This window comes from Platichthys flesus, chromosome 21, assembly GCF_949316205.1.
Source record: "Platichthys flesus chromosome 21, fPlaFle2.1, whole genome shotgun sequence".
NCBI lineage: Eukaryota > Metazoa > Chordata > Actinopteri > Pleuronectiformes > Pleuronectidae > Platichthys > Platichthys flesus.
In genome coordinates this window covers 1169631-1188219 of record NC_084965.1, presented here as the reverse complement: position 1 = coordinate 1188219, position 18589 = coordinate 1169631, and the positions used below count along the sequence as shown (strand labels likewise).

The window sequence follows — 18589 nt, the reverse complement described above, 5'->3', positions numbered from 1 at the left end:
TCCACACACACTGTCCTCTTCACATACACCTCCACTCAGACTCCAACCTGTGGAGAGAAGAAGACATCAGTGTCACAGAGACTCACTTCATCAGCTGTGAGTCAGTGATGCAGCTCATCCAGTAGAAAGAGCAGCAGGGACTTCAGTCCTGTTCAGAGGTGGAGCAGCTTCCTCTCTGCTTCATGTTCACGTGTTGGAATGAACACGCTAAGAGCTCAGTGTGTGTCCTCTGCATGTCAAAGTGCAGAGTGGACACCTGAGAGGTGGATTTACTGCTGTTACAGGTGAAGCCATGTTTCACTGTGTGTTGATGAACATCTGCTTCTGACAAACTGGGACCAGAGGAGACAGATGGACCTCAGCAGAGGTTCTGCTCTGTATAAAGAGCTCCTGGTTACCATGTGATGAGGAGAGGCTTCAGTCCCACTGATCTCAGAGCTGTGACAAAGATCCACCTGATCCGTTCTTCACTGATGAAGTGAGAGGACAAACTGTCTCAGATCAGATGAAGACGACATCGTCTCTGTCTCTCGTATGAGGCTGTCAGCTGTGGTCCAGCTTCATTTCCTGTTCACATGAAAACAACAACTGTCGTCTTCACGTCAACTCAATCACATGATCCTAAGCAGCTTGTGGCTCGTCTGATTGGCCGACTATTGTCTTTCTGTGTCTCTGTCCAATCCTGACGTCTGTCCTCATTGTCCTCTCACAGCTTCACTGAGCTTCTTGATGAGAAATGTTTGAATCCAATGATGTGACCTTGATAATGAGCTTTAGTTTGACACACAGTGTCTCACTGACTCTGAGGACACACACTGTCTCACTGTCTCTGAGGACACACACATGGACCTGTCTCCAGGAAGCCGAGACAGGTGACTGAGGTCATCTGGTGTTTTGGTGACAGGATGAGTCTGGAGACATTGAGATGTTCTGGGTGAGTTAGAGATCAACTGAACCAACCAGACGTTGATTTAAACTTCCCTTATCCGTCCCTTTAAGGAGACCGTGCACCCGACAACAGTGTAGAGTCACTGTGGTCAGTGGGCGGAGCTTCTATACGGGTTGATCTCCAACTTAACCTGGAGCAGGTTAGCCGTTCATCAGAAGTTAGCATGGTGATTGACCTCGTTAAGAAGTGGACGAGCTTCATAGAACTGAAAAAACTAAACCTGAAGTTAACCTGATAACCACAAATCCTGCTTGGTAGCACAGACCCTGGATCTGTGATACTGACTGTGTTTAGTAAAACACTGATGAAAGCAGCGTGGACTGACTCCAACCATCTACTGACCTCAGAGTCTCCAGTCGACAGGTTGGACTCTGCTGTAGATCAAGTTATGTATGAAGAGGAATTATTTTAAATTATAATTAAATGATACATTTTGTATGAATAATGTATTATAGATATGAGATCTACAAAAGTCAGTCAGTGAACTGACCACAGATTCTCCAGTCGACAGGTTGGACTCTGTAGAAAACCACACAGCTCCTTCACTCCTGAGTCCTGCAGCTCGTTGTCTCTCAGATCCAGTTCTCTCAGATGAGAGGGGTTTGACCTTAGAGCTGAAGCCAGAGAAGAACAGCTGATCTCTGACAGACTGCAGCTCTTCAACCTGGATAAAGAATAAAACTTAACTGTGAATTAAACTGAGTTCATGTGTGAAAATAACAGACACATATTCATGTCAGCACAGACTCATAACATGGAAGATAAATATGAAATCAGACATGTTGGACTAAAAACGAGTCCAGATTCAGTACAAATAGATTATTTGGACCCGGTCTCTGGCCTGCAGATCAGTTTAGGAAATCCAGAACTAAACTCAGTGTTTTAACAAGAAGCTGAATATTTAAAATGTCACAGATTAATTAATGAATGGATTCAAGTTATGTATGAAGAGGAATTATGTTCAATTATAATTAATTGAGATAATTGTGTATAAATACTGTTTATAGATATGAGATCTACGAAGTCATTCAGTGACCTGACCTCAGAGTCTCCAGTCGACAGGTTGGACTCTGTAGAAAACCACACAGCTCCTTCACTCCTGAATCCTTCAGGTTGTTGAAGTTCAGATCCAGTTCTCTCAGATGAGAGGGGTTTGACCTCAGAGCTGAAGCCAGAGAAGAACAGCTGATCTCTGACAGACTGCAGCTCTCCAACCTGGATAAAGAATAAAATTCTTAAATTAAACTGAGTTCATGTGTGAAAATAACAGACACATATTCATGTCAGCACAGACTCATAACATGGAAGATAAATATGAAATCAGACATGTTGGACTAAAAACAGGTCCTGATTCAGTAGAAATAGATTATTTGGATCCAGTCTCTGTCCTGCAGATCAGTTTAGGAAATCCAGAACTAAACTCAGTATTTAAATTGTCACAGATTAATTAATGAATGGATTCCAGTTATGTCACACGAGGAATTATGTTAAATTATAATAAGATGACATCAATGGTGTATAAATGCTGTTTTATTTCAGTGAACTGACCACAGAGTCTCCAGTCGACAGGTTGAACTCTGTAGAAAACCACACAGCTCCTTCACTCCTGAGTCCTGCAGCTCGTTGTCTCTCAGATCCAGTTCTCTCAGATGAGAGGGGTTTGACCTTAGAGCTGAAGCCAGAGAAGAACAGCTGATCTCTGACAGACTGCATCTCTTCAACCTGGATAAAGAATAAAACTTAACTGTGAATTAAACTGAGTTCATGTGTGAAAATAACAGACACATATTCATGTCAGCACAGACTCATAACATGGAAGATAAATATGAAATCAGACATGTTGGACTAAAAACGAGTCCTGATTCAGTACAAATAGATTATTTGGACCCGGTCTCTGTCCTGCAGATCAGTTTAGGAAATCCAGAACTAAACTCAGTGTTTTAACAAGAAGCTGAATATTTAAAATGTCACAGATTAATTAATGAATGGATTCAAGTTATGTATGAAGAGGAATTATGTTCAATTATAATTAATTGAGATAATTGTGTATAAATACTGTTTATAGATATGAGATCTACGAAGTCATTCAGTGACCTGACCTCAGAGTCTCCAGTCGACAGGTTGGACTCTGTAGAAAACCACACAGCTCCTTCACTCCTGAGTCCTTCAACTTGTTGTGGCTCAGATTCAGTTCTCTCAGATGAGAGGGGTTTGACCTCACAATTGAAGCCAGAGAAGAACAGCTGATCTCTGTCAGTCTGCAGCTCCTCAACCTGAATAAAGAATAAAACTTAACTGTAAATTAAACTGAGTTCATGTGTGAAAATAACAGACACATATTCATGTGAGCACAGACTCATAACATGGAAGATAAATATGAAATCAGACATGTTGGACTAAAAACGAGTCCTGATTCAGTACAAATAGATTATTTGGACCCGGTCTCTGTCCTGCAGATCAGTTTATGAAATCCAGAACTAAACTCAGTGTTTTAACAAGTAGCTGAATATTTTAAATGTCATAGATTAATTTATGAACGAATTCAAGTTATGTATGAAGAGGAATTATGTTAAATTATCATTAAGTGAGATAATTGTGTATACATGCTGTTTTATAGATATGAGATCTACAAAAGTCAGTCAGTGAACTGACCACAGTTTCTCCAGTCGACAGGTTGGACTCTGTAGAAAACCACACAGCCTCTTCACTGCTAAGTCCTGCAGGACGTTGTAGGTCAGATCCAGTATTCTCAGGTGAGAGGGGTTTGACCTCAGAGCTGAAGCCAGAGAAGAACAGCTGATCTTTGCCAGACTGCAGTCCCTCAACCTGGATAAATAATACAATTTAACTGTAAATTAAACTGAGTTCATGTGTGAAAATAACAGACACATATTCATGTCAGCACAGAATCATAACATGGAAGATACATATGAAATCAGACATGTTGGACTAAAAATGAGTCCTTCTCAAAGTGGCGCGGACACTCTCCAGGGGCGGCGCAATGTCAGAAAAAAGGCAGCCGACCTGTCACTGGTTAGTGAAAGCTCCCTCGGTGGCGAAGTGCAAGGGGCTGGACTGACACAAACAAATCAAATACTGTTTTTGTTCCTGATCCACCAATCAAAAGAGGAGTGTTATCATTTGAAGGCGAGTTGCTCGTCATTTCCGAGTATAAAAGTAACTGCAGGCATGGTTAGCGCTCAACCTTACTGAGACGACACCCTGCAGAGTTTGGGCGATTGCTCCGGTTTCCTCTATCATTCAGTTATTCATTGCTTTATAAACAGTCTTTTTAAAGACTTACTTCTTCCTTAGTAATACCTTGCTGCACTTGCAGTAAGCCTATTCGTACCCTAATCCAAGGAGTAATTTGCTCCACAGTCTTTTTTAGAAAGCTCATAGCCCCAAGAGCTAGCTCTAGATTTTTTTTAAAGATCACAAGAGGCCCATAATAATGACAGTATCCTAATGATAGCAATAATAACACTTATTATTATTATGATAATAATACTAATATAATCATTGTGATAATAATGATGATTATTATAATAAGAAAGCATGCAGGCTCACATAGCTGCTAATATTAATAGCCTATTAACAGGCCTAGTACTACTGATCATAATAAAAACAATAATAATAATAAATAGTTAAAAAAGTTATAATAATTGTCTTTATGTTCCTAACAATAGCCTAACCTTGACGGGTCAGGCCTATCAATAACAATATGCTATCTATCTATGGAGGTGTAGTTGCTGGCGACGGTGGCGGGCGGGTGGGGGGGCCCCAACTACCCCTAACCAGCTTTGGGGTTTCTATACTTAACTGTCCAACTTGTTTCAATAAGAATGTGTCTTGAAACCCTGAGGAGGACGAGTGCTCGGCCTCAGTCCACATAATATTTACTGACACTTTCTTAGTGATCAGGAGCAGGTGAGTGCAGGTGAATGGAGTTGATGAGGTGGACGTGACTGACAGGCTGGGTGAGTGACAGATGACTGAGGGACAGTGAGCAGAGCAGAACTGAGACAATTTAAATAAATAATGACCCAATAAGAAAGAAAGTCTGGAAAGTGAAGAAGGATTTAAGGACCTCAGAGTCTCCAGTCGACAGTTTGGACTCTCCAGTCCAGAACACAGCAGCTTCACTTCTGAGTCCTGCAGGTAGTTGTCACTCAGATCCAGTTCTCTCAGATGTGAGGGGTCTGACTTCAGAGCTGAGGCCAGGACTTCACAGTGAGTCTCTGAGAGTCCACAACCACTGAGTCTGAAATTAAAGAAAATATTAAATCAGAAAACAAAACATTCATACAAAACGTGATCATGTGACCCTCACCCTGGTAAATCCCCTCTTTGCCTCATGAACATGTTAAAAACTCCTCAAGAGAATTCTTTCAGATTTGGTTCAAGCGTTCATTTAGACAGAGGAACTTATTATATTCAGGTGGTCAAAGGTCAAAGGTCAAGGTCACACAACATGTTCATGGCCACTTGAAGTCTCAAGTCTGTCTTGAGGGGATTTCTTCACATTCTGAACAGTTGGACTCAAAGATAAACTGATTGGATCTCAATCTACACGTCTTTGAGTTTGTGGAGGAAGCTGGAGAACCCAGAGAAAACCCTGCAGACACCAGGAGAACCTCCTCTTCACAGAAAGGCTGCACTAACAGTGTTGACCACTGCAACACCACGCTGCCCAAAACAATGAGGATCATTTATCACTGAGTGTATTTGAAGAACGACTCATCTCCACTGATTGAACATGTTATTGATCATGTCTGGACTCACAGAGCCTTCCTGCAGTTCCTCACAGCTGGGATCAGTCTCAGTCGACCCTGTTTTGATGCGTTGAACTTCGTCAGGTCCAACTCATCCAGAACCTCCTCTGACATCTGCAGCATGTAGGCCAGAGCTGAGCAGTGGATCCCAGAGAGTTTCTCCTTAGATCTGTTCTCTGACGTCAGGAACTGTTTCATCTGCTGATGAACTGAGTGGTCGTTCATCTCAATCAGACAGTGGAAGATGTTGATGCTTCTGTCAGGAGAGATGTTATCACTCTCCATCTCCTTCAGGTTGTTGATGACTCTCTGGATGATCTCTGGATTGTTCTCTGTCCGACCCAGCAGGCCTCCTAAGACTCTCTGGTTGGACTCCAGACTGAGGCCGTGAAGGAAGCGAACAAACAGGTCCAGGTGACCATTTGTACTGGTGAGGGATTTCTTCATGGTTTTCTTCAGGAGGTCATACAGGGTGAAGTTACTGTCTGTGTCCCCATATGTTCCCAAGCAGTTGTTGAGTTCTTCTTTGTGGAGTGTGTAACGATGAAACATGTAGACTGCAGCCAGAAACTCCTGAACGCTCAGATGAACAAAGCAGTAGACTGATTTCTGGAAGATCACACACTCTCTTCTGAAGATCTCAGTACAAACTCCTGAGTACACCGAGGCCTCTGTGACATTAAGACCACACTGCTCCAGGTCTTCTTGGTAGAACATGATGTTTCCTTTCCTCAGATGTTTAAGTGCCAGCCTCCCCAGCTTCAGGAGAACGTCCCTGTCAGTCTCCGTCAGCTGCTGTGGACTCGTCTCATGTCCCTCACCGTACTTGTTGTTCTTCCTCTTTGTCTGAACCAGCAGGAAGTGTGAGTACAGGTCAGTCAGGGTCTTGGGCAGCTCTCCTCTCTGGTCTGTGGTCAACATGTGCTCCAGAACTGTAGCACTGATCCAGCAGAAGACTGGGATTTGACACATGATGTGGAGGCTCCTGGACGTCTTGATGTGTGAGATGATTCTGCTGCACAGCTCTTCATCACTGAATCTCCTCCTGAAGTACTCGTCCTTCTGGGCCTCAGTGAAGCCTCGTACTTCTGTGACCCTGTCAACACATGCAGGAGGGATCTGATTGGCCGCCGCAGGTCTGGAGGTTATCCAGACGAGAGCCGAGGGAAGCAGATTCCCCCGGATGAGGTTTGTCAGCAGCACGTTGACTGATGACCTCTGTGTGACCTCAGACACAAGCTCCCTGTGGTTGAAGTCCAGAGAAGGTCTGCTTTCATCCAGGCCGTCAAAGATGAACAAAGGTTTACAGACAGCGAGCGTCTCTGCCGTGAGCTTCTGTAACTCTGGATGGAAAACATGGAGCAGCGTGAGAAGACTGTGCTGCTGGTCCTTCACCAGGTTCAGCTCCCTGAACGAAAGCACAGCCAGCAGACCCACATCCTGGTTCTCTAAACCCTCTGCCCAGTCCAGAGTGAACTTCTGCACCGAGAAGGTTTTTCCGACGCCAGCGACGCCGTTGGTCAGGACGACTCTGATGCTGCTGTGCTGGTCAGTGGAGGCTTTAAAGATGTCGTGGACCTTGATGGGAGTGTCGTGGAGGATCTTCTTCTTGGAAGCCGTCTCAAGCTGCCTCACCTCATGTTGAGTATTAACCTCTTCACTCTGTCCCTCTGTGATGTGGAGCTCAGTGTAGATCCTGTTGAGGAGGGTTCTACTTCCTGTTTCATCAGTTCCTTCAGTCACATGTTCACATCTCCTCCTCACACTGAGCTTATGTTCATCTGAAACCTCCTGCAGACCACGATCTGCTGAAAGACAACAAACAATGTGAGAGACAGAGAATCTGCTGATTGTTTTCATCAGATACAGAAAAACTACAGAAAATAAAAGCTCTTTAACTTTGTGCTTTTCTAACGATGTTAAATGTTGATGCTGTATGAAGGAACAAAATAAAACCACATGTGCTGATGTCAGAAGTGAAGACATCAGCAGACACATGTACAGTGCTGCTCTGACCGGCTGTCTGACCTCCAGCTCCTGTTCTGGATCTTTTTCCACACTGGGGACAGGAGGAGTCTCCTGAAGAACCCGACTGGTCCCAGTATGAGTTGATGCACTGTCTGCAGAACCAGTGTCCACAGCTGGTGGAGACTGGATCCTTCAGGACGTCCTGACACGAAGCACAGCAGGACGACTGCTCCTCCTCAGAAACATGACTCCTCTTCCTCTCCCTGTGAAGACATGTCCTGATAACTCACATGTCACAGTCACAGGTTGTCATCACTTCTGTCAAGGAGGTTTTGTTTTCACCCAGTATGTTTGTGTGTTGGTTGGTTCGTTAGTGGGATTATAAAAAATGACAGATTACCAGTAAACTTGGTGGAAGGTTGTGGTCTGTGAACCAGATCGGGGGGGGGGGGGGGGGAGGGGGGGGTTTTCTTTCACAGACTTGTTCAGAGGACTGATGTTTACCAGTGTGTGGAATTTGGTGCAGATCCAAATCAAAATGAGTCTCTAGTGCAGGGATGTCAAACTCATTTTAGTCATGGGGCCACATACTGCACACTTTGATCTCAAGTGGGACAGACCAGTAATAATAATAATATATGTGAAGAGTCTGATCCAGTCAATGTTAATTATTTCTCACAATAATTATTAACAATGATTTCCACAACAATGATGGTAGGAAACAGATAAATTAAAACATGCAACATTTATTTCTGTTAATCTGTTTCAACTTTGCTTAAATTCAACTTAATTGAAGTAGGTGACATTTATCACTACATTGCTCCATCAGTCTAGCCTGGATGCCAGACGAACTTAGCCCCGCCCACAACATTTGAGGTCGGGAAGTTCGGTCTGGAGTCGCTCCTTTGAGGAGAAATTATGCACGACCGGGCCAATCAGATTGTCAGGGCGGGCTTTATACGATGATTGACAGATGATCAACGGTAACGTAATCAACCACGTCATCAAAGTGCCCTTGGGTTGAATTCGTTTTCAACAAACATGTCTGCCGCTGGAGAGCTGAGATGTGTAGCTGCTGCCATTGAGTCTGTTTTAGAAGACATCGACAGCGCATTCATTTTGAAAGAGGAACAGAGAACGTGGAGGCGACGCCAAAGCAACACACTAATCCCTATCGCCCCGGCGCTTGGCTGTTCACACCGGACACTCAACCGCCGGGCAGCGCTAATAAAACGATCGCTGCACGGAGCGAGGCAGCCTTGGTGCAGCGCGATGCTTCAGCCTCCAGTGTGACCGGCACAAAGTTTTAACATGGGAGTGGATGGGAGCCAGCTGTTATTTAAGGCTTGGCGCTGCGCTTCAGCCTCCGGTGAGAACCTGGCATTAGTAAATAACTCACAATGCGTTGCTTAACATACGTCACATACTACGTTGCTCTGATTGGTTGTAGGTCTATCCAATTGAGCGAAGAGCAATTTTACTTCCTGGTCAGTTGAAACACGCCCCATAATCACAGCCCAATGGAGCGGTCTCAGACTCACATTCTGACTAGAATTGTGAGTCTGACAACGTCAGGCTACCATCAGTCTGTAGTTTAAAAAAAATAGAGAAAATATTAATTAAATTATAATCACTTTGTTACAACGATGATAAAGCTTAAACAAAAAGAACACATGCATGTGACTGGGGTGTAATGTTTCTAAGTGTCTTCTTAATTTGTTGGGTCTCATACTGTCATCTGCCAGAGTTTTCAGACCTAAAATCCACACTGGTCTCTCCTCCTGTCCTCCTTCATTCACTGTGAACCCAAGAGCAAGACAGGCTTCATCGTAATTTATTTTCAACTTGGTTTTTGAACACTGTGTCTTGTTTGTCACTGACCGGCTGCTTCACGGGAACGAGCTCTGAGCTCATGTGTGTGTCTCTGAGAGAGTGAGGGCCGAGACCCAGGGCCTGTGTGTGTGTGCTGCCTGGAGAAACACATTTTTGGTATTTCATGCTGGCCTGATACGATGATGATTTAACAAATTAACATGTTTTTTTATTTCAAATTTAATCTTTTTTTATTTTATTTAATTTTTTAATTAAGAGCATGCCTTGCATCCGGCGGGCCGAGCTGGACCCCCCTGGCAGGCCGTATCCGGTCCGTGGGCCATATGTTTGACACCCCTGCTCTAGTGGATTTCAAAGTGGTTTCATAAGGAGCGTGTTGGTTCTTGGTGGAGGTCTGAGCTCTTTGAGTGATTCTGAGAGATTAGTCACCAACTTCAATGAAGCTGTGTCCTAATGCAGGGGCCACACTAGAGGAAACTAGATCCTCTTCAGAGCAGGTCACAGTAGAAACAGTCTCTTACTCTGTGGGTGAGGGTCCAGGTTCATTACTGAAGACTGGAGGATGATGCATCGACCAGTCACTCTTCAGAGACAGACAGCTGGACCCTGGAGACTCTGCTCTCAGTCTGTGGTCCTGACCTCTGCAAACACAAACATGTTTTTATTCAGAACTCATCATTCACTGGTTCATTCTCTGAGGATTCAGTTTGGAGGTTCACATGTTTTTAGCAGGTCTCTTACTCTGTGTGTGAGGGTCCAGGTTCTTTACTGAAGGTTGGAGGATTTCCCATGGACCAGTCACTCTTCAGAGACACACAGCTGAACCCTGGAGACTCTGCTCTCAGTCTGTGGTCCTGACCTCTGCAAACACAAACATGTTTTTATTCAGAACACATCATTCACTGGTTCATTCTCTGAGGATTCAGTTTGGAGCTTCACATGTTTGTAGCAGGTCTCTTACTTTGTGTGTGAAGGTCCAGGTTCTTTACGAAAGGTTGGAGGATTTCCTATGGACCAGTCGCTCTTCAGAGACACACAGCTGAACCCTGGAGACTCTGCTCTCAGTCTGTGGTCCTGACCTCTGCAAACACAAACATGTTTTTATTCAGAACACATCATTCACTGGTTCATTCTCTGAGGATTCAGTTTGGAGGTTCACATGTTTGTAGCAGGTCTCTTACTTTGTGTGTGAAGGTCCAGGTTCTTTACTAAAGGTTGGAGGATTTCCTATGGACCAGTCGCTCTTCAGAGACACACAGCTGAACCCTGGAGACTCTGCTCTCTCCTCTTTCACATGACCACTCATCTTCAGTCTGAGAAGAAAAACACTGTGAGCTCAAAGGAACACACACACACACACACACACACACACACACACACACACACACACACACACACACACACACACACACACACACACACACACACACACACACACACACACACACACACACACACACACACACACACACACACACACACACACACACACACACACACACACACACACACACACACCTTCCAAAAACCCACTCAGGAGGGTCATACTCATTTTTATGTATTTTGTCCCCTCTGATATCCCACTCCCACACTTTGTTCGTCTGTTCCTGTGTTAGTGACCCCTGTGTACAGGACCACTGCAGAGGGGCTTCAGAGCCGCGGGGGGCGACCACTGGCTACGGCGAAAGAACGATTTGTTTACGGTTCCGCCGTTCCACCTAAAGAGGGATCATTTCCGGTACAGCCTGCTCGACAGCCCCCCCCCACGAGTCTGAACAATTTCACTTTCACTGGAGGCTCCTCCCCCGCTCTACAGGTACTGGAAATGACATGACTCTGAGGGAGGGACGCGCGCGCGCGCACACACACACACACACACACACACACACACACACACACACAGGTGACTGTAACGTATGATCGTGAAAACACGTTGTGTTATTAAACACTTGATGAACAGATGACGATAAAAAGTGAAGCTGTGAGTTAACTCTGTTAATTAGTCCTTTGAAGGCTCTTTGATCCAGACCTGCTGTTCACATCTGTCTCTGGGATCCGATCACATGACGTCTATCACCAGGTGTGAACTGACAAACTTAGAGTCATGTGATCAGCAGACGGCTGTTAACAGCAGGTGTGAGAGTGAGACAGTGAAACTTTCAGAAAGTTGTGTTCACACTCACCTGCTCACATTGCTTCCTTCTGCTCGTCCAGTTGAAAATGGAGTCTGACTGCTCCCTGTTCTTAGGCTCCTCCTCCCTGTTCTCAGGCTCCTCCTCTGGCTCAGTTCAGTAAAGTTGGAAAGATGTTCACAGATTCTGACTTCCTGGATCAATGAGTCATCAGCGAAACGTTGTTAAAACACAAACACTGCATAATTCCCACCGTAGTGAGGTGGACAACGGGCTACAGGCCAGTTATCATCAATATGAGTTGTCCTCCGTGATGGACACAGGACATTGGTGTCTGTGTACAACCTGCTGTGAGACGAGTGAGCAGGGACCGTCTACAAAGTGCAACACCGAAAAGAGATATCACAAATATATTCAATAACTTCACACTATTACTGTAGTTTCTCACCAATATCATGTCACATGTCCAGGGTCTCTTGATGGCTGTCCTACATATTTAATTTCCCCCAAAAATATATTTTGCATCAGTTTGGGATATATTATTCAATAACTATATTATTCAATACTGTATATCCTCACCAAATGCAACAGTACTTAGTTTGGAAAAATGTGGTTTTGTATAATTTGGGGAAATATTTATGACAAATTGTTCAATAACCTCACTGTTATAATATATATTATTACCAAAACATGTCACAGATCCATCCAGCAGGAGTCGCTGGACATGTGTCATGATTTTGGTGAGAATATACAGTATAACAGTGAAGTTAATGAATAATCATAATAAATATATCCCAAACTTATGCAAAATATATAACATACATATTAAATACTGTAACATAGCCAGCAGGTGACCCTGGACCTGTGATATGATATTGGGGAGAAACTGCAGTAATAGAGTGAAGTTATTTGTAGACGGTCCCTAAATCCACAGCAGGCTGCACAGACACCAATGTCACTGCACTGTGCACTGCCGTAAAATTTAAACTGGTCCTTTTTCATGATGTATAAAAGTTTTCATAAACTGTGGAATCCAACCATCACTCAGTTCCTTCATGTTCTGATCGACATGTGTCGTCCATGTTGATACAGTCATTGATGTGAACACAGAGACGTCAGAACGACCAGTTGAAGCTCTGGACTGTAGAAGATGGATGATGCGTCTCCATCAGAGCCTCGGAGTGATCATCTGAACGAGGAGCAGGAGGATCCACACGTGATGCAGCAGCTGCTCACGGCTCATCAACAACTTTGTTCCACGCTCACACAAAAACAAAGTGTCATGTGATGCGTGACGTCACAAACACAGATTAGTAATTCACGATTAAAAACGTCAAACATCTCATCTAAGGAACTTTATTTGTTCATCTATTATCTACGTTACACTTCTTCAGCCACAGCTCCGTTGTTGACTGGTTGTGAGAGCGGTGGTTTGGAAATAACACCATGTGCATTTAAAGAGAAATAAATATAACCTGATGAAAACATGATCATGTTCGTTGTTTTTATTTCTTATATATGTAACACAACAATAATCGTTTGGAAAAGAACATAACTGAGCGATATATCATTTGAAATAAAATGTAAATAAACTTAGTATAATCCGTCATCACACACACACTAAATCAAAAACTTAACACTGGTGACATTAGAAGAAAAAGAAGCTTAATGCAGGAAAATAAAAGTTTTTCTAAAATGTCATCAAAAACCAACACAGTTAACATGTGAATACTCAGTAAATGATATTCTACTGCATCTAGTATTTATGAAATATTCAAACATACAAAAGACAAAAGACTCTCCGGCTAAAATGACGTCTCACGGCTGACGGAGGTTTTACTCAGTACGAGACTGGGATGCAAATCCACACAGCAAGACAACAGAGCCAGAAAACACTTGGATGTACTGGACACATACAAGTACAAGAGTCAAATACTTCTGCCCAGAACGTAGACGGGAGCCGTGTATCAAAATACTACTCGTACAGAAACCTGGAGGCCGGACGTCCTCACAGTCTGTCCACACTCCAGAAACTGTCTCTGTCTGGAGGAGACAACGACCTGAAAACTGTGACTCATCGTTAAAAACACAAAGTATTTGATCTGAGACACAAAAAGACACAATGTGTTAGTTCCTGTATTTCAACCCAAGCTGCGTCGCGTGAACTTTTATATCAGAGGTCAACAACTAAACTACACTCACCTGAACATGAATAAAACTCAGGATCCATCAATGATTCAACGTGAGACATCTTTAAACTGTTATTATCTCTAACTCCTCTTGCCCCCCCACTCTCCAACTCATCTCTTAAAGACAGAAATCAGACGGAGACACTTTCCCGTCCTGGTTTCCACACTAAGTCTTGTGATATCCTGTAGTTTTCTCTTTGTCAATCATCAGATAAAAACTGTTTTCTCTTCTCACTCCTCTGCTGCTGAAGCCTCGAAACTCTTTAAGAACAAATAACACAAATAAATATTCTCATATTTCAGAAATGGGGCTCAGCTCTTTCCTGGAACAGCCGCTCACAGGAGGAAACAGCTCATCTGTTAGGGACTACTTCCTCTCATCGTCTCCTCCAGACCTGTGGATCTCACTGGGACGTTTGCGTTCACACATACAGATGTCCTCCAGAGAATGTCCTGCAGAACCTCCGGAGTTCAGTGCATGTCTGAACGCAGCCGTCATGTTCAGTGAATCCAGATGTTGTTCTGGAGTGAGGTCGTGTTTGCCACCACTTTAAATGATGGGATTTACAGCAACAAGTGATCAGGACTCTAGAAAACCAGTTTGTGACTGGGACTTGACATTGATAACGTTTCAGATCTGTGAAGTCAGACGTCTGCAGCTGAAAACATCTGGAAGAAGAAATAAAACCCAAAAGAGCGACTTCTGATTTGTTTTAACCAATGAAGGTGGATTTTTCTTTTTCGTTTAAATTCCACCCCCGCCTCCCTCACTCTCTCTCCCCCCCCCCCTCTCCCCCTCTCTCTCTCTCCACACCTCCTCCCTCCTTCAGTTGCAACACTCCACGTAGTTGGCGGGCAGCATGCCGGACTGGCCGGTTCTCTGCACGGTGCCGTACATCCAGCCCTCGTCGATTGGCTGAGCGTTGACGATGACGTCCCCGTCCCTGAACGAGACCTCGTCGTGGTCCTGAGCCGCGTAGTCGTACAGCGCCCGGTAAACACGCTGCGAACAACCAGAGGAGACAGAGGTTATAGTTCCAGTCCGACTCCCCCTTCAGACCAGTGAGGACCAAGCTCTTTGTCCATGTTCCACCTCCAGACTCTAAACATTGGACCTTTGATTCACCACCATGACATCCTGACCTAAAGCAACAGCTTTTGTTGATTTCCCAGAGAATGATTCATGGATCCTGACATTTTGAGAAACTGTAAAATGTATAAATGTTTTCTATATGACAACAGGATCCCTTTAGTTTTGTGTTCATTACTTAAAGGTTCAGTCTGTAGAATCCAGTGACACCTAGTGGTGAAGTGTCATGTTGCACCTGAACACCACTCCCCTATATAAAGTATTTCAATGTAAAGTATTTCAATATAAAGACACATTCTAGGGTAAATACAACAACAATTTGTATAATTTAGATGAAACAGTAAAACCATCTCTGAAAAGCTCTTAAAATATTAAATGTGTTTTGACTCGACATAGAAAACTTCTTATTTGTATTTTCACGAGCAGAAGACAGAAACATTAAAGTGTTTGTAGAATGCACACAAATAGAATTTTCTCCACATATATTCTAGATGTTATTATATAATTTAAACATTTCAGTCCTGTTTGTTTTCTTTTCATCTTCAGTTGTTGAAGTGGAGCTCTGCTGTGTGACACCAGTCTCTATAGTTTTTATTAAGTTTATTTCCTACGTGTTTGACTTCTGATCCTCGTCATGATTTTAGATTCTTTTCCTGACGTTCTGATTGGTCTCTGAACTCTACGACTGGAAAGAGAAAACACCACAAACGAGGCGTCCTGTGATTCAGCAGGTACCATGGTGGCTGAGTGCGGGGGGGAGGTGACGGATCTGACAGAGGACATGCTGGTTTGATGCATGTAGCCGTGATACTGCTGCTGCTGCTGCATCTGGACGCCCTGATGGTACGCTCCTGGAAGGACGGGCGCTGGACGAGAGACACAGAGAGAGAGAGAGAGAGAGAGAGAGAGAGCGAGAGAGAGTTTAAAAAGTCTTTCCTGCCCCGACAGTTTAAACCTGACCTCCCTCCTGTGACGTGTGTGTGATTCCAGCTGTTAAACAACATAAACACACACAGTGAACTTCACACCAACCTGCAGAGAGACAAAGTGAATTAGTCCGTTTGATTTGTGGATTAGAGACAGAACGGAAAACCACGACCGAGCGTCAGAACATTCAGAGAGTTCAAGAAGGAAGTGATCATGATTCTGTGGGTCCTGTTAGAAGGTGAATATCAGAAGTTCAGTCCGTCTGTTAAAATGATGAATGTGCAGCTTCTTGTTAAATCTACTTTAGTGTCATAAATATCTAAATCATTGATGATTTGTCTCATCAGCTCCGTGGATCCTCAGATCAGGACTTTGAAAAGAGAAGAACTGAGTCTGTTTGAAGACAGAACCACACAGAACCAGGTAGAAGCTCCAGAGAGCAGAGCTGAGTTTTTACACGTTAAAACATTTATCTCAAAATGTTGAGATGATATAATACTTGTTATATTACGAGTTTATTCCTGAAATCTAAGTTTTATTATTATTAAACATGGAGCTGACACTCAGCCTGGAGTTATGAGAAGATCAAGATTTGACTTCCACTTGGAGAAGAACTTATTTTCTCCTTCATGGTATTGCCTTGTCCAATTTTTTATTTTCTAAAATTACAACTTTTTTTGCATAATATTATTTTCAGAGTATATTCTCAAAATCTCAGAATTAATTTTTTCTTCAAAATGGCCCAAATACTCTGTCGTATTAAAAAATGTAAATTATATAAATATAATATAGTATATATCCACATGCATCCTTTTTATATTCATATTGTATAGTATACTATTGTGAATTTATACCTTTTATAGCTGTACATATATACAGACTAATGAACAACATCCTCGTGTAATCATCTTGTGCCTCTGCGCTTATTTCTATACACTATGCAAGATACAGATCTGATCATACACACAGAATGAACACAACAGTGTGCACATGTGTGTCTGTCAGTCGGCTGTGTGTGTGTGTGTGTGTGTGTGTGTCTGTGTGTGTGAGCGGACAGAAAGATACCGGGGGTGTCAGCGCTGCTGCCGTCCCAGAGGTCAGAGGTCAGAGAGCTGACAGACTGAGCCTGGCTGTGGGAGAGAGACTGCTGCGAGTGCTGCCGGCTCAGGCTGCGGCCTGCCCGCTCTAACAGCCACCAGGGGGCAGCACCAGGTGGAAAATAACAACAGCCAACAGGACACAGACAGAAACAAGGACAGGGGAGAAGAAGAAATAAATAAAAGTGAGTCGGCAGAAATCAAAAATCACAACTACAGGAAAACAGATGAGCTCCAGCACATGGACACGTCTCTGAAGGAAAAGATCAAGTTTCCTGGAGTCAGAGCATCAGACTGAGTTGAGCTCCGTTGAGTGTTGGGGCATCAGGGTGGAGAGTGTGTGATCAAATGTGTGTTCATGCTCTGAGATACTCACACAACACCTGTTAGAAGCTGCTGGGTTCCAGTCTTTTCATTGATGTAGTTGACAGTAGGGTTAGATGTTTAAAACTAAAACTGCTTGAAAACATCTCTTGGTTCTAGATAAAAAATCTGCAGCTTTTTAAAAGATTATTTTGATTTGATGCAGATCCAGATAAAAATCTGAATCCAGTGAATTTAAATGTGGATTCATAATGAGACTGTTGAGGGACGAGCTCCCAGGGACGTTCTAGTTGGTGAGTTAATCTCTTACAAAAGAGATTGTGAATTATTAATAAGAATTGAAAAGGACTTGTATACGTGTGTTAATTCAAACAAAGGGTTTGCAAACACAAAACACACTTTAAGCCTGGAAACATGATTAGTGTTTCTTATTCTAGCAAACGAGGGGGAGTCAGGTGATCTACCAGACATCCTGCGGAGGCTCTTGGACTGGACGTTGTCCTCCAGAGGGTCAAAGTCAAATATGGAGCCTGGGTCTGTCCTCCACACCTTCAGGTCTTCAGAGAGGTGGGGAAATCCATGAGTGTGTGTGTGTTTGTGTGCGTGTGTGTGCACAGATTCTAACTCTCTGACCATGACATCATCAGCTGTCTCTGTTTAAAAGGCTTTTATTTTTTTTTATTGTTAAAGATCCTGCTGTAAATAAACATTAAAGCTTAAATTAGCTTTAAACAAAATGATCTTATGAAACAGCTCTGCTCCGTCCAATCAGGACACACACACACAAACACACACACACACACACACACACTCTCACTCACACACACACACACACACACACACACACACACACACACACAGACACACACACACACACACACACACAGTGTGCAGTTGTGTTGATGGTCACTGACCTACGATGATGCCTCCTGGTCGTCTGTCCATCTCCATCACCTGGGGGCGGATCCCTTTGCCGTAACCTGCCTCTCCCATCATCTGATTGGCTCTCTGGTAGCGCTCCATGCTGGGCTCGTCCAATCCCTGAGCGCAGCCTCGGCCGCGTGCTCGCTCAAAGTCCTCGTGGTACTTGGCCTGATGGAACACACAAATACACATTAGTGTCACAGTTGAAATGACAAAGAGTTAAAACACGCACACACACAGACACACACACACACACTCATCAGGGTGCATTCAGTCAGTGAGCAAAATAAACACACAGGGAATATTTTTATTATTTTTATTATTACAAACAAACAATCATGCGCGCACATACTCTCTCACACACACACACACACACACACA

General features: G+C 43.5%; 2 protein-coding genes across 12 annotated transcripts in view; both read right to left on the bottom strand.

The window, feature by feature from the left end:
* Positions 1 to 46: 46 nt before the first annotated feature.
* Positions 47 to 12084, bottom strand: LOC133932459 (NACHT, LRR and PYD domains-containing protein 12-like). 5 transcript variants are annotated; one of them, XM_062379145.1, is made up of 13 exons: positions 11709 to 11870; positions 10707 to 10838; positions 10487 to 10606; positions 10267 to 10386; positions 10047 to 10166; positions 7753 to 7955; positions 5735 to 7532; positions 5040 to 5213; positions 3602 to 3775; positions 3049 to 3222; positions 2498 to 2671; positions 1991 to 2164; positions 47 to 1613 (listed from the first exon to the last, which is right to left on the bottom strand). In XM_062379145.1, exons 2-13 carry the CDS (start codon positions 10829 to 10831, stop codon positions 1427 to 1429), a joined length of 3543 nt encoding a protein of 1180 aa, XP_062235129.1. In that variant the 5' UTR covers positions 10832 to 10838; positions 11709 to 11870; the 3' UTR covers positions 47 to 1426. The 5 variants fall into 5 exon arrangements, with proteins under 5 accessions (XP_062235129.1, XP_062235126.1, XP_062235125.1 ...); XM_062379142.1 differs by having other exon boundaries at positions 48 to 1613; positions 5735 to 7529; positions 11709 to 12084; XM_062379141.1 differs by lacking the exon at positions 11709 to 11870 and adding an exon at positions 11074 to 11691 and having other exon boundaries at positions 48 to 1613.
* Positions 12085 to 13147: 1063 nt separating this feature from the next.
* Positions 13148 to 18589, bottom strand: part of LOC133932453 (nebulin-like) — a 33319-nt gene continuing 27877 nt past the window's right edge. For 4 of the 7 annotated variants that reach the window (XM_062379125.1, XM_062379123.1, XM_062379124.1 and 1 more), the window contains 5 exons: positions 18199 to 18376; positions 17749 to 17841; positions 16929 to 17048; positions 15672 to 15802; positions 13148 to 14849 (listed from right to left, as the gene is read on the bottom strand). In XM_062379125.1, coding sequence (XP_062235109.1) covers positions 14673 to 14849; positions 15672 to 15802; positions 16929 to 17048; positions 17749 to 17841; positions 18199 to 18376 — 699 coding nt within the window. In that variant the 3' untranslated portion in view covers positions 13148 to 14672. Of the gene's footprint in view, positions 14850 to 15671; positions 15803 to 16928; positions 17049 to 17748; positions 17842 to 18198; positions 18377 to 18589 lie in introns of those variants that run through there. The other 3 variants (XM_062379126.1, XM_062379127.1, XR_009911955.1) reach the window with 3 other exon arrangements.

What these genes read in the sequence shown, in the direction of transcription:
- LOC133932459 (XM_062379145.1), bottom strand. Translation starts at nt 10,831, where the DNA reads ATGAGTGGTCATGTGAAAGAGGAGAGAGCAGAGTCTCCAGGGTTCAGC. An exon ending in CCTGGACCCTCACCCACAGA is followed by an intron (nt 7,956 to 10,046) that starts GTAAGAGACTGT and finishes ATGTCTTCACAG; the next exon opens with GGAGAGGAAGAGGAGTCATG. An exon ending in AGGAACTGCAGGAAGGCTCT is followed by an intron (nt 5,214 to 5,734) that starts GTGAGTCCAGAC and finishes CTTTAATTTCAG; the next exon opens with ACTCAGTGGTTGTGGACTCT.